Below are 16192 nucleotides of genomic sequence, written 5' to 3'. Positions count from 1 at the left end.
TTATAAATACTTAAATGGGCATGCAATATGAGATTACTAAATATCCCATGAAAACCTGTTTCTTGTAGCCATTAGATGTAAAATAAAATAAGCTCCACTGTCTCCATTTGTTTATCCCAGGAGACTTTTTAAACCATCTTTCAGTTCAACTTCAACTTCCTTCTGTCTTCTTCCTTTATTTACAGAGAGGATGACAAGACTGATACCATCCAATTCCTCCAACAGTATGCCTATTTGGTTGGCTAGTGGACCAGGTTCTTACATGTAAGGCAGCAAAGGCTAAATTCGTAGTTGATATACAAGTGCTATGATTCTTAGCCCCTCAATTCCCTTTTCTGCTATTCTGTCCCTGTCATTGTAGAAACCAAAAATGGCTACACTAAAGTGAGGACTATTTCCTATTTTTCTTTGTTTCTTAGGTTGCTATTACCAAATATCCCCATGCAAATAGCTCGATAAAGAAGAGCCACTCCGTATTTATGTCACATTTGCACTTTAGGAAGGAAACTCCATTTAGTGCCAGGATTTTACCCAGAGCCTTGCCAGCACAGAAAAACCAGACAAACCACTCTCTGCTAGGATAGCCTTCAAAAATCCAGGCTTGTTGCAAGCAGTCTACAGAATATGGCTTGGATGAGGCTTTTTAAGCCTTTCCTTACATGGACTCCTATGTATTCTTTTCTATCTTCACCCACTAATTGTGACATTATGAATGGGGCACAATATAGTAGGATTATCATTTCATTTCTGCCAGCTTTTAATGTAGGGCAAAGTCATCATTACATTTGGTTTCACAGGGGGAGGTCTAAATAAATAAGTTTTATAGCTTAAAAATGGGCTTAGCTGAGAATAGATAATCACACCACATGTGGTGGGAAATTCTCCAGGTCATTTCTCAAAGCCATCCTTGGATAAGTGAGTTTCTAAATCAGAAATTGGGCAAGTGTTTGAGTTGGTCATCAGAGACCCAGGAATAGAAGTGGTTCTGCAGTCGACCTTGGAGTCTCATGAATTAGGACTTGTGATTAACTGCTTGACATAGGGTGAGAATAAGTCAGGGAAAAAGTAGAAGCTCTTGTCATTGTTTATATGTTTATGGTTATTAGAACCACTCAGCCTAAGTGACTCCTTATTGGAGTTCTATCATTTATAACTACAACATCAAATAAACATTACAGTTATCACAATTGTATTAGCTTTCATGATTGCTTACTTTTTGGGGGGTTTTTTTTTGTTATTTTTTTTACATGTGTTTTTAAAACTTTAGGTTTCAAATTTTCTCCCTTCCTCCCTCCGCATTGAAAAGGTAAACAACTCAATATAGGTTATACATGTGCAGTTTTGCAAAACACTTCCATAGTAGACATGTTGTGAAAAACTAACTCTATTTCCCTTAATCCTATCCTGCCTCCCCCATTTATTCTATTCTTTCTTTTGACCCTATTTCACTTCAGAAGTACTTTCTTCTGATTACCCCCTTTCCCAATCTGCCCTCCTTTCTATCATCGCCCTGTTCTGTTGTCCCCTTTCCCCCCTAATTTCCTGAAGGTAAGACTGATTTCCATACCCAATTGACTGTGTATGTTATTCCCTCCTTAAGCTAAATCCTATGAGAATAAGATTCACTCATTCCCTCTCACCTTCCCCCATTTCCCTACCACTATAAGAGCCTTTTCTTTTTGTTTTATTGTGAGATAATTTACCCTGTTCTACCTCTCCCTTTCTTCTTCTCCTACTATAATCTTCTCTCATCCCTTAATTTTATTCTCCAGATATGACCCCTCAATCTTCAACTCACCCTGTGCCCTCTACCTACCTACCTATCTACCTATCTATTTATCTATCTATCTATCTATCTATCTATCTATCTATCTATCTATTTACATACATATAATTTTTCCCCTCCAACTACCCTAATACTGACAAAGGTCTCACGAGTTATAAATATCATCTTTCCATGCAGGAATGTGAACAGTTCAACCTTAATAAGTCTCTTATGATTTCTCTTTCCTGTTTACCTCTTCATGTTCCACTTGAGTCTTGTGTTTGAAAGTCAAATTTTCTATTCAGCTCTGGTTTTTTCATCAAGAATTCTTGAAAGTCCTCTATTTCACTGAATGAACATTTTTTCCCCTGAAGGATTATACTCAGTTTTGCTGGGTAGGTTTTTCATGGTTGTAATCCTATCTCCTTTGCCCTCTGGAATGTTATATTCCATGCCCTGCAGTCCTTAATGTAGAAGGTGCTAAATCTTGTGTTATCCTGATTCTGTTTCCTCAGTACTTGAATTGTTTCTTTCTGGCAGCTTGTAATATTTTCTCCTTGACCTGGGAACTCTGTAATTTGGCTACAATATTCCTGGGAGTTTTCCTTTGGGGATCTCTTTCAGGAGGAGATTGGTGGACTCTTTCCATTTCTATTTTGCCCTCTGGTTCTAAAATATCAGGGCAGTTTTCCTTGATAATTTCTTGAAAGATGATGTCTAGGCTTTTTTTTTTTGATCATGGCTTTCAGATAGTCCAATAATTTTTAAATTCTCTCTCCTGGATCTACTTTCCAGGTCAGTTGTTTTTCCAATGAGATATTTCACATTATCTTCTATTTTTTCATTCTTTTGGATTTGTTTTACAATGTCTTGATTTCTCATAAAGTCACTAGCTTCCAATTGCTCCATTCTGATTTTTAAGGAAGTACTTTCTTCCGTAATCTTTTGGACTTCCTTTTCCATTCGGCCAGTTTTGCTTTTTAGGGCATTCTTCTCCTCATTGGCTTTTTGGACCTCTTTGCCATTTGGGTTAGGCTATTTTTCAAGGTGTTGTTTTCTTCAGTATTTTTTGTTCTCCTTTAGCAAGCTGTGGACTTGTTTTTCATGATTTTCTTGCATCACTCTCATTTTTCTTTCCAGTTTTTCCTCTACTTCTCTTACTTGCTTCTCAAAATCCCTTTTGAGCTCTTCCAAGGCCTGGGACTGATTCATATTTTTCTTGGAGGCTTTGGATGTAGGAGCTCTGACTTTGTTGTATTCTTCTCGTTGTATGTTTTGATCTTCTTTGTCACCAAGTAAGATAATATAGTCTGACTCTTTTTGCACTGCTTGCTCATGATCATGGCCAATTACTTGAGTTTTAAACTCTTTGTTAAGGTAAGAGTCTGCTTCCAATGTGGAGAATGTACTGTCCCAAGATTCTGGTGTTTATGCAGCTGTTTTCAGACATACTTGTAGGGACCTGTAAATTTTCAGTTCTTGCAAGGTGTTATGATAAGAGGCAAGGTGTTTACTCCTTTCCTGGCCTGTGCTTTGGCCTCTTAGAGACCACAAGCACTCCTTTCTGTCCTGGAACTGTGAAGAAAGTTTCCTCTCCACTGCACCAGCACTCCTCCTCACCCCAGGACCACAGCCCTGAACTGTGACCCAGATCCAAGCATGGGCAGAGCAAGAGATTCTTGCCTCAGCACTGGCAAAGAGATCCCTGCAATCCCCCTCTGATGAGCCACTCAATTCCCCCTCAGTGTGCGGGCCAGAAGCTCAGGATGCAGCCACTGCTCCAGTGCCCACGCAGTTCGCTCTGCACTCTGGAGCTGGCTCTGACCTATCCCCTCTCTCACCGCAGAAACAGACTTTTCCCATGACCTTCTAAGTTATCTTTGGTGTTTGTGGGTTAAGAGGTCTGGAAGCCACCACAGGTGCCCGAGATTCAGTCTTCTGAGGCCTGCTCCAGGTTCGCTGTGGCCTGCACACCCATGTCACACTGCACTCCTCTATCTGCCTAGCACAATATACCTTTCTGATCAACCATCCAGGTTGCCTCGGGCTGGAAATTTGCTTCACTCTGTCTTTTTGTGGGTTCTGCTGCTTTAGAATTTATTTAGAGCCATTTTTTACAGGTATTTGGAGGGGTTTGGGGAAAAGCTCAAGCGAGTCACTGTTTCCACTCCACTGTCTTGGCTCTGCCTCCTTGTGATTGCTTGTTAATGAGGATAGCATGTAGATGGCTCTTTAAGGTTTGTGAAGCACCTTACAAATACTATTTTAGCCTGGGAGATAGGTGCTATCATTATCCCCATTTACAGATGAGAAAAATAAGGCAGATAAAGGGTAAGTGATTTGCCCAGGATCAGACAGCTAATAAGTGTGTGGGGCCAGATCAGTTCAGGTATTCTTGACTCTAAGTCCAGAATGCTATCCACTGTGCCTTCTAGCTGCCTAATATCATACTGGTGAAAATATGGAGACTATGGTTCAGTAAAACCAACAGATCTTTTTCAGTCAAACTTCTAACCACATCCACAACTTGTGTTCTTATAAAGTTGGTATTTCATAATCACATATAAGACTTTGCATTTATCCCCTTTAATTTTCATAGTATTTGATATGGCCCAACAACACTATCTTTGAAGATTATCTTTCTTTAATTTCCTAACTCTTGCATCCAGGCCCCCAGGTTTTGTGTTGGTTTTTGGGTGGTTTTGGGGTTTTGGGGGGGGGGTTTTGGTGATTTTAAAAATTTTTAAATTAAATACAAAACAAGAAAAGTGAAAAGAAACAAATTTAAATAAAACTAAAATGCAAAATAAGATAAGAAAAAAATGCCAGGTGCACAGCAAAATGTAAGAAAGGATTCAAAATGTAAAGCAAAAAATTTCTGTTTTAAGAAAGCCTATACATTAAATATTGTGCATTGTGTTCAGAGCTGTCCATCTCTTCTTTACTTCCGTGTAGATTTTATTTTCTTCTCTGCTGTGAAATCTTTACTTTGTTCTTTTTTCCCCCCCCTTCCTCTCCCCTTCCCCAAGAAGGCTAAAATTAAGCGTGTATGTGTATGTGTATACACACACATATATACATATCTACACATGTACACATACACATATGCACAGACATATCCATTCATATACACATATGTACACTTCCACATACATAGACATAGATATACATATATAATCTCACACAAATATACACATATATATTCATATGTGTCTATGTAAGATTGTACTATACTTGTTTCTCCTCTGTTTCTCTGAAGGTGAATAACATCTTCCTTCGTAAGTCCAAGTCTTTCCAAATTTTTCTAAATACACCAACTCATCATTTCCTATACCACAACAATATTCTAACCTTATACTGTCTAGTTATTTTAAATAGTCTAAAAGAACTGGGGAACCCACAGCCTTAAGGCCATATGTGGCCTTCTAAGTCCTTAATTATGGCCTTTGGGCCAAACCCAAATTTTACTTCCTTTTAATAAAAGGATTTGTTCCATAAAATTTGGATTCACTCACCCCCTGGACCAATATTGATTAATATGGCTGACATATAGTGTAGTTTCCCTATTTTTTCTCTTTTGATAAAGTCTATTTTACCTTTAAGTTTGTCGAGATTGTGATTATTACCCTTGCTTTTTTTCCCTAATAAATTGTATTCCTCAATTTAATTTTATTTTATGCTTGTGTGTATCTCTTATTTCCTACCCCTCCTAACTTCTCTGCTTTTCTTCTACCTGCTCTCTTGCCCTGCTATGACTTAACCTATCCCTCCCTCCATAGCAGAGATTCCTCCCCTTATGCTTTCCTCCCCTTAATACTTTCCCCCAACTTTTCCCATTGACCTCTTATTTCTATCTGAATTTTGAAGAGTTTTATAGCTTCCCAAAATATATGTTATTCCCTTTCTATCGCATTTTCATCAATGTAGGTACCTTCTATATCCCTGTTATCCTATTCCCTCATCTTCTTATTTCTTTATAAATGTAGAAGACTTTTATTCCTCTCTAAATCAATATATTATTCTCTCTTTAACCCAGATGTGAGTAGGGTTCCCTCCAAAAATGATCCCTTATCTTCTCCCCCCCAACCCCTTAGCCTTTTATTTCTTTCTGAATTTAGAAAACTTTTATACACTTCTAGATATGTATGTAATACTCCCTCTCTAACCCATTCCCAATGAGAGTAGTGTTCCAAAACTACCAGTCCTCCTTCATCTAATTCCTCTCTCTCACTTCTTCCTCTCACACTTTTTTACCTTTTCTTAGATGGTATTACTTTTTAGAATCACATCATACTCAGCTCTACCCCAATCTTTTCTTTCAACCTCCCAGTCACTAACTTAAAATCTTAGAATACAGTTTACACTTCCTAGTATAAAAAGTAAAGTCTGTCATTGAGTCCCTGTAATTAGTCTTTGATGTTTACCTTATATTGCTCTTCAATCTTGTATGTCAAATATTCTGTTCAGTTCACGTGTTTTTGCAATAAATCTTGAAAGTCTGGGAATTCATTGAATGCCCCCCTTTTTTTCCATTCAACATTATGCTTGACTTTGCTGGGTATGATATTATAATTTTGGCCACAACTCCAGTTCTTTTGCTCTTCCATACACACTGTTCCAAGAATACTTTAAGTACAGCCACTGCTAGGTCGTGTGTGATTCTAATTGTGGCTCTGCCTATATTGAATGTTGTTTTTTTTTCTTGTTGACCATATTTTCTCCCTTCAGCTGGGAGTCTCAGAATCTAGCTATGATATTCCTGTAGGTCTTCCTCATAGAATCTCTTTCAGGAGGTGATTGGTGGATTTTTCCTATTTTTACTTTCCCCTCTTGTTTTAACGCTTCAGGACAATTTAACTATTTCTTGTATTATAGTATCAAGGTTCTTTTTCTGATTGTAGCTTTCAGGTAGTCTGATCATTGTTATGTTTTATCTTCTTGATCTGTTCTCCAGATCAGCTTTTTTTCCTTGTGAGATGTTTCACTTTCTCTTCTACTTTTTCATTATTGTTTTCTTTTGTTATTTCTTGCTCTCTTATAACTTCCCTGGCTTCCCCTTGCCCAGTTTTAATTTTCAAGCAGTTATTTTCTTCTTTTTTTCTTTTCTTTTTTTTTTAAGCAAGGCAATTGGGGTTAAATTGACTTGCCCAAGGTCACACAGCTAGAGTAAGTGTCAAGTGTCTGGTCTGACATCTGATTTAACTAGGTCCTCCTGACTCCAAGGCTGATGGCTCTATAGCCACTGCACCACCTAGCTGCCCCTATTTTCTTCCTTAAGATTTGGGATCTCCATATATAGTTGGTTGACTCTTTTTATAATCTTCTTGGGTTCTTTTGGATTGTTCTTTTCTTATTTTTCCTCAATCTCTCTCATTTTAATTTTTAAAGTCTTTTTTTAAGTTCTTCTATGAATTCTTTTTTTTTTGGCAGGTGATTATTTGACATTACTTTTTAGAGTAGGAAAGGCTTTTTTTAAAAGTTCAATATCCTTCTCTGCAGATGGACCCTGGTCTTCTCTACTCACATAATAACTTTCTATGGTTGGTTCTTTTTGCTGCTCATTTTTTTAAAAATATATAGCAAATTCTTGTTGTAATCACCTCTAGGCCTTGGATAAGGGGATGGTGCCTCTGGCCTCAAGTCCTCCTGCAGTTCTCCCCTCTGGCCTGGAACTGAAACCAAGATCTCTGCCCTCCTGTAAGTGTCCACAGACAGGGAGTCCCTAAAGTCCCAGAAGTGCAATGCTTCTGCACTTACCACACATGTGCTGGTTCCTTCTCACCCAGGGCTGTGTCTCATAGCACAGCTGGGCCTGACATCCCTTATCAGCAGAGTTCCCTCAATCTTCCCCACTCAGATGCCCAACTCCCCACATTGTCCAGAGGTGAAAATTCCTGGGGTGAGGCCAAGGCTGCCTCCCAACACAGCTAGCAGCAGGCTTGCTGCTTGCTATTTCAGCAGAACTAGCCTGTAGGTATTTACACTTCACAGATTTTCTTCCAATCTTCTTTGTTGTCTCAGGAAGGACTACTGTTCTGTCCCAACTGTTGTTTATTTTTACCACTCTAAGTTCACTCTGAGGACACTATTTTGTCTTTTTGTGGGGAAATCTGGAGAGCTTTTGAATTTTCTAACCTACTCTACCTTCTTCCAGAATCTTCCCCTCCCTGGTTTTTAATCATCTGTAAATTTGATTTAGATACTATGTATGAATCATAACCAGATACAGACCTCTTAGGCATTCCACCAAAGACCTCTTGACAAGTTGATGTCCAACCAGTAATTACTATTCTTTCTGTCTAATCACTCAACCGGTTTTAAATTCATCTTCCTGTTCTATCACCTACCCAGGTCTTAACCATCTTTTCTACAAGAATAGCATGCAAGATTTTCCAAAGCACTTTTATACAATCTTGACAAAGTTTTACCTTTATAATAGTTCCCTGATCTACATGTCTAGTAATCCTGCCAAAAAGGGGAATGAAATCAGTTTGCCATGACCTGTTCTTGATGGGGCCATGCTGGCTCTCTGTCATGACTACTTCCTTTTCTTTGGTGCTTATCAGCAATTTCCTTAATAATGCATTCCAGATTTAGGGTCAGAAATTAGAATCAACCTCCCTGACCTATACTTTGCAGTCCTCATTCTCTTCCCTTTTTTAATAATTGGGAAAACATGTATAGCTCTCCTTAACATTCTTCCAAAGATCAACCACAGTATTTCAGCAAAAAACATCTACCTGTTCTTTCTGTGCTCAAGGCATGATTTATTTGCACCACATGACCTGAACTTTTTAGAGCTAGATAACTCAGTGGATAACATGGAAATTAGTCAGGAAGATATGAATTCAAATCTTGCCTTACAAACTCACTTGCTGTGGCCCTAAGCCAGTCAATTAACTTTCTCTGTCTCAGTTCTTTCATCTGTAAAACTAGAATATGAATATATAGCTCACTAGGTTGTTGTGAAGCTCAAAGGAGTTAACATGTATAAAGAAGAGCTTTGCAAATCTTAAAGCACTATATAAAATTAGCTATTATTTACTAGGTGCTCTTATCATTTATTTACTTATCTTGGGTATCATCTCCCAATAAGCTATTCTTTTCTGTCCTTTACAGCACAAAAATAATTCTCTTTGGCAAACAGGCAAAAGAAAAAGTTGAGCAGCTCTGCCTTCTCTCCACTCTTAATCATATTCTCATCCACCCCAAGCAGTAATCACCTCCCTTCCTTGAACATTCTCCTCCCTATTACAACTGCAGAACAACTCAAACTTTATTAACCTAAACTATCTCACCATCTCATACACAAACATTTATTATGTACTGTCCATTCCATCTTTGCAATCTCCCTCAAATTCAATCTGTGCTCTATTCTCACTAAAACCACCTTAGCAGTGGTTAGCATTGCCACCTTCCTGGATTACTGCATTATTATTCTAATGTGTCTTATTGCTTCAACTCTGACAGCCACTGTGGTATAATGAATGGTTTATTTGATGTGGGATGCAAAAAACCAAGATTCAAATCTTGCTGATATTTTATAGCGCTTCAATAATGGGAAAACCAACTCAGTGGGCTTCAAGTTTTCTAATCTATTATATGGGCACATGAGTATCTATCTTGAGACTCAAATGAGAAAATGTGTGTAAAAGTTTGGGCAACTTTTAAAATATTGTATAGTGGTGAAATCTGAATGCATTTTGAAGGATTTTTTTTGCTTTATTTTTATTGATTTAATTTGTGTTTTCTTTTGCAACATGGCTAATATAGAAATATGTTTTCCATAATCTCACATGTATAATTAAAACAAAATTGATTACCTTCTCAAGGAAGGGAAAGGGGTGGGAAGGAGACCATTTAAAACTCATTTTTATTTTAAATTCAGTCTTAATTTTTTCTACATGCAATTGGGAAAATTTAATGAAATAAAAAAATTTAAATTAAAATAATGCTATCTAAACATAAGCTAGCATTGATTCTTTCCCTCCCAACTCACTTCGAATCCATCCTTTGCATGGTTCTCAAAATAATCTTTCCTTATGCACAGACCTGGCTGGGTTATTTTTCTTCTAAATAAAAAAAAATCTTCAGTGACCCTCTACTGCTGACCAAAGAAAATTTCAGTTTGGTTCAACAAATCCTTATTATTCACTTATTGCATGCAAGTTACTGTATTAGGACAAAAAATGAAAATCCCTGCACTCCAGGTATTTGAATTCTACTGGAGGAAGATGACACAATCTCAAATAAGAAAGCTGAAGATTATATAAACTAATTTTAAAAATAACTTCAAGAGGAAGAGAGAAATAAAGATCTAACCTCCCTCTCCCCTTTTAAAGCATGGTAGGCTTTTCATAGTGCTTTGTATTTTCAGCCTTATATCATAGAAGATGCTTTTCTTATGCTCTAGTGAAACTGGATTATTCTTTTACCCTGGTATCTGCCCTGTACTTTCCAGCCTTCCTGCTTTTGCTTAATTGTTCCCTATGACTAAATGATCCTTCCATCTCCTTGTTACTTATTGAATTCCTACCCATCCTTTAACAACTCAGATGTCACTTTCTTCATGAAGCCTTCTGGGAGCTCCAATTTGTAACATCTTCCCCTTTTTCCCAATGATCATAAGGACTAGCTGTGTTTGGCCACAGAAATCAAAATAAAAGCAACAGAGAAGGGAAAGGAGGAGGAAAAAAATGGAGAGAAGTTGCCAAGAAGCTGCCTTGTCTTAATCCACTGAAAAAAATGTATAAGAGATTAGAGCTCCTCAAAAGTGGACAAAAGCTCCTCCCTTGGGAACTCATTTTCCTTCACAGGTGGACTTCTAAGGAAGCATGGATAACCACTTGTCAGAGATATTAATAGGATTATATATCAAGAACTGGAAGGGACCACAGAGTCCACTTCATTTAACCCCTCACTTTACAGATAAGGAAACTTAGGCCCAGGAGGGTTGTCTAAGGTCTCCCAGGTAAAGTCAGTGGACTCCTGCTCAAGTAGCATTTGTAATGTCCTTTCCAAATTTGATACACTGCTCCCTAGGATTGAGAAATACATAGCATATGGAAGGAAGGAAAGAAGGAAGAGAGAGACAGAAAGAGAGAAACACAGAGAGAGAAAGAGACAGAGAGACACAGAGAGAGAGAGAGAGACAGAGAGACAGAAAGAGACAGAGAGACAGAGAGGGACAGAGAGACAGACAGAGAGAGAGAGAGAGAGAGAAATTGAGAGAAAGGAAGAGACTCAGAAAAAGACAGAGAGAGAGAATCAGTGCTCCACTTGACCTAAAAATCTTTCTTCCAACAGATATGCTAGCTTTATCATGTCACTGGGAACTGCTGCTATGTTGATCTCAGGGCTCGTTTCTACCTTCGTTACTGGGTACTTCATCAACCAGGTAAAGCACCTACACTTAAAAAGGATTTGAACTCTGTGTAGAATAAGCACTGGATGCAGATAAACACAGAGGAGGAAGACATAATGAACCCAAAGGGCTATAGAGTGTGAAGCAGGAACAAACCTTAGAGATTAGCTATTTTAACCCCTTTATTAACACAGGAAGAAAGTGAGATTCCATGTGTTTAAGTGACCCACACAAGTAATAAGCAGTGGAGTCCAAACTTCAGGCCCTTCCCACCAGCCATGCTGTGATCTGGGATTGAGGATGGAAGGCCACAGTTTAGGAGAAAACTCTCAGGGGGAGTCCCAGAAACAGGAAAGTGAAGAGGTCATTCCTTAGGCCAGGACTCCAAGTTAGATTTCAGTGAGGAGGGAGAATAGGAACCACACAGCCATAGGTCTCTTTATTGGGTGCCCAGGAATGGATACTCTGCTTTCTGAGCCTATATCTCCCTGTTACAATCTATATAGACAGTTCTCACTAGGTGCCAACAGGCTCGGTTCTGTGGAGGACTTCTGCTCTATCTCTTACCTCATATTAAAGGTAGAAGGCTCAAAACTCCTACAGCCTGACACCACTCAACTGGGCAACTTGTAGGAAGGAAAGCCAAGTGACAGGAGGCCACATGGAGGGGAGTGGATTCAGGCAAGTACAGAAAGAGTAGGAGAGACCATAGCTAAAAAAACAAGAGAACCAGGACCCACCACCTTCTCCAGCCCCACCTCCCCCCAACACAAACACACTCATATGTATTCACCTGAAGCAATATGAGGGGCTGCAGTCTATTTCCAGGAATCCTGAAAGTTCATATTAAAATTCCTCAATAAGAACAATTTATCTTTGTACAATGATGTTTATGAGTATGTATGAACCTGTAATGTCATCAATGTAGGGAAATCCTTGTGAAGACACTCCCTGCTCTGCAGCTACAGTCTCAGAGTTACCTCAGTCACTGAGGACTTAAGTGATTTCACCAGGGTCCCACACCTTAGTATGAGGCCAAAGAGAGACCTGAACCCAAACCAGTGCTTCACCACTGCTTCTCCAATGGAGGATTAAAGTTTACAAATCACTCTCCTCACAACCAGCCTATGAAGCAAGTTATGCAAAGCTATTATTGCCATATCTTTATAGATAAGGACATGCAGGCTTTGACCAAACAGGTGCTCCATGGTTACAAGATGAGTGTCAGAGTCAGCATGTATACAACATTTCCTCATTCCAAATCCAAGACTCTGTCCACTGCATCTCAGTGCTTCCCGAACCCTTTGCTTCATCATGTTTTGAAGCTTCATTTAATTGACACTAACTCAATGAAAAGCACTTTAATTAAAACCAAAAATGATAATCTCATAGAAGGCCCTCCCTGACATGAAGAATTTCATGTGTTTTCTGAGAAGATTGAGGAAAGTAGAAACTTTTTTGGACCAATATTAAATCTTGAACTGACAATTTTTGTGCCCATAGGATAATACTACTGGCTGGAAGAATGTTTTCTTTCTATCATCTGCTATTAACGTATTAGGAATGATTTTCTACCTCGTCTTTGGCCAGACAGACATCCAGGATTGGGCCAAAGAGCAGAGACTCACCCGCTTCTGAGGGGCCACGGGAAATGAACTGAAAATTAGTTCTACTGAAAACATCCTTAAAGATTTTTAAGGTCATCCTTGACTTCTCAACTCTCAGGCAATATACACCATTGTCAAGCTTGTCTTTTTAATATACACAACATCTCTTATGTGTGTCTGCTCTTCTCCACTCAGCCACCACCCTAGTTGAGGCCCTCATCACCCTTGCTTAATCTATTGGAATGACCTTTTGCATCTCCCTGTTTCAACTCTTCCCCACTCTGATGCATTCTCCACACAGCTGACAAAATTATTTTCCCAAAGCCCAAAGCGGATCATGGCACTCACCTCTAATCAACAAATTCCACTGTCTCCCAATTGCCTCTAGAATAAAATACAAATGACTATATTTGAAATTTAAAGCATTTCAAAGCATACCCCTTCCTACCTTTGTGGTCTTCTTATATTTTATGCCTTTCCTCACATTCCACATTCTGGACCTGCTGCTTTGCCTTCTCATTATTCTGCACATATAACATTTTCATCTCTACTCTCCATGACTGCGCACTCACTCGCATCCTTACCTGGAATATATTCCCTGCACACCTCTGCCTCTTGGAATCTTATATTTTCTTCAAGATTAAGCTCAAGTGCCATGAATATTTTACTGGTCCCCACCCCAGCTGCTAGGGGACACCCTTCCAAAACATACCAATAACATATTCATTTTGTATTGAGAAAATTAAAATTATTTTGTGTCACTTAATAACTAATTCTCTTCTCTAACTGACCCTATTTTATATTTCTTCCCCATTTTGTATAATTGTTCCAGTCACATTTCTCCATCCTTGAGTTAAGCTCAGGAATACAGTTTTCTCTCTGAGTCAATTTAAAGGTATAGTTAAAAGGCAATGTTGTTATCACTCTGACCATTACCTCCTGGAACATCTGCTTGTCATCTATAAGTCCCAACCAGCTCAACCTGGTACCATCCCCAAAAATGTTTTCATCCTTGCCTGCAGTTAGAGGTGATTGGATATCCTCCAATAGGACCCCAAGGCCAGTGGTGCTGAACCCCTAGCAAATATTACAAAAGGTAGATGAGTGGCATGAAACAATTATCAGAGAGGGCCAAAGCACTTTTCTTAGTATAGCCAATTGTGGTCTTCCTCAAATAACCTGACCCCTCTTTTCCTGTATTTCAATAAAGAGGATCTCTTCTTCTCATTGGGGTCACTGGCCTTGCTAAGGTTGCCAGTCTGACCCACTTTGTTAACAATTATACACATCACTGTTAATAAATTGATTCTGCTCAAAATCTGCACCTCAGTTTTCAGTTCAGTTATTTCAATCATGTCAGACTCGTTGTAACCATATTTGGAGGTTCCTTGGCAAAGATATTGGAGTGGATTGTCCTTTCCTTCTCCAGCTTATTTTACAGATGAGGAAATTGAGGCAAACAGGGTTAGGTGACTTGCCCAGGATCATACAGCTGCTTGCTACCTAGCTGCCAGTTCCTCACTTGATCTTTATTGAATTTACTCTAAACAGTATACATTCTGTATATAATCATGAGTATATGGTATCTCATTCATTAGGATATAAGTTCCTTGAGGGCAGGCAGTGTCTCATTCTTGTCTTCATATCCTCACCATTTAGTCTAGTGCATCCCACAGAGTAGCACAATTAATCCACGCTTGTTCATTGGTTTTAATCTTTTATTCCCTGACCTGCTGGCACCTTAGCTATGAGTCTTGGTTCTGGATCCAGCCCTTTTCTTTACAGATGTGGTCAACCTAAGCAGAGGGTACTCTGATGATTCTGTACATGTTTTACTATAGCCAGATGTCCCAACGAGATGAACAAACAAGTATCACCAAATTGCAAAATATTATACAATGAACCATGGTGATCATTTAGTCCAACCCTTGCATGCAATGGAATACCCAAGGAATCAGGTCGACAGAGTAGCAGAAAACAATGTAAAGAGGAGCTTTCTCCCCCACTCCCAAACAGATCTAGAAAACACATCAGACATCATACTGATGGAGAAATCAAAAAAAGAAAAAAAAGAAAGAAAGTCACAGTACACCATTTTTCCAGCCCAGTTCATCACGGGGAGAAAAGGAGTTCTTTGGACACTGGAGGTGAACTCAGGATCAGCACCTTTCTGGACAGTATGCCAGCACCCAGAGCAAAGTGAAGAACTGGGACAAGAAGATACAAGGTATCCCCAGACCTATACAAAAGCACCAAGATGCTAGGACAGTTGAAAAGTGGCAGCTTTCTTGCCCACTACCTAGTTCCCAGTGACAGTTGCAGAGCAGACTAGGAGAGGACCTGCCCCAACCCACCCCACCCAAAGTAGTCTGAAGGATGCAGAAGAGTAACCAGGCCATTCCAGACTAAAGGGAAACCTGCAATTCTGTCCTTCTGAACCAGCAGAGATTCCCAGGTGGCTGACAGTAGCTGAGTCCAGCACCAGCCTCCTTTTTCTCAGACCCGAACCTAGGTCAGAAGTTTGCAGAGCTCAGAGCAGAGCAGTAGAAATCAGGCTTTGTCCTGAATCAGACCAATATGGAAGCTCTGAAAGCTTGCTGGTCCCCAGCCTGAGCTATCCCTGAGATCCTAGAACAATGCAACACATGACCCCCAAGAAAGCAGCAAAAGAACCAGCCAGACATTACTTACAGAGACTACCCATAATATGAAGTCTGAAGTCAGAAGTAGGCTGGAAGAATGAGCAAACAAACAAAAAAGAATTCCACCACATACAGTGTTTATGGTGATAAGAATGCTCAAGATACAAATGCAAAGAATGATATCAAAACATCTACAAGCAAAGGTTCTGTGAAAAATAGAGCTTGAATAGAGTCTATACCAGATTTCACTCTTTCTTGGGGAGAGGGGAGGAGAAAGAGGGCAAGGAAATTTAAAACTCAAAATCTTATATAAGTGAATGCTGAAAACTAAAAATAAATCAATTGTTACAAGAAAACAATAGAATAAAAGTACAGCAGGGGCATAAATTCAGCTAGAACTCCTGAAAGAGATAAGTAAGAGTTTGTTTTATTTTTCAAGAGTTGAGGGAACTTAGGTGGTGCCATAGATAAAGCACTGGCCCTGGAGTCAGGAGAGCCTGAGTTCAAATCCAGCATCAGACAGTTGACCGTAGCTGTGTTGCATGACCCTGGCCAAGTCACTTAACCCCAATTGCCTCATAAAAAAAACCTTAGAATCCAGACTTCTTTTATGGGGCAGCTAGGTGACACAGTAGATAGATCTCTGGCCTTGGAGTTAGGAGGACCTGAGTTCAAATCTGGCCTTAGACACTTGAAACTGACTAGCTGTGTGACCCTGGGAGAGTTACTTAACCCTCATTGCCTCACCAAAAAGCAAAAAAAAAAAAAGACTTGAAAATGTTCTTGCCAATGAAATAAGTATGTTAGAGAGGAA

The 16192-nt window shown here is 39.2% G+C and overlaps 1 protein-coding gene across 3 annotated transcripts in view; it reads left to right on the top strand.

The window, feature by feature from the left end:
* The window catches only part of LOC110219743 (putative small intestine urate exporter), a 107823-nt gene extending 93763 nt beyond the window's left edge, over positions 1–14060 (top strand). For 2 of the 3 annotated variants that reach the window (XM_021003359.2, XM_021003356.2), the window contains 2 exons: positions 11072–11162; positions 12633–14060. In XM_021003359.2, the coding sequence (XP_020859018.1) occupies positions 11072–11162; positions 12633–12767 (226 nt within the window). In that variant the 3' untranslated portion in view covers positions 12768–14060. The remainder of the gene's footprint in view (positions 1–11071; positions 11163–12632) is intronic. The other variant, XM_021003360.2, reaches the window with a different exon arrangement.
* Positions 14061–16192: the final 2132 nt, after the last annotated feature.

Source organism: Phascolarctos cinereus, unplaced genomic scaffold, assembly GCF_003287225.1.
Source record: "Phascolarctos cinereus isolate Bilbo 61053 unplaced genomic scaffold, phaCin_HiC Scaffold_726;HRSCAF=1367, whole genome shotgun sequence".
Taxonomy (NCBI): Eukaryota; Metazoa; Chordata; class Mammalia; order Diprotodontia; family Phascolarctidae; genus Phascolarctos; species Phascolarctos cinereus.
The sequence above is the reverse complement of the archived record's forward strand: the minus strand, read 5'-3'. Positions and strand labels throughout refer to the sequence as shown.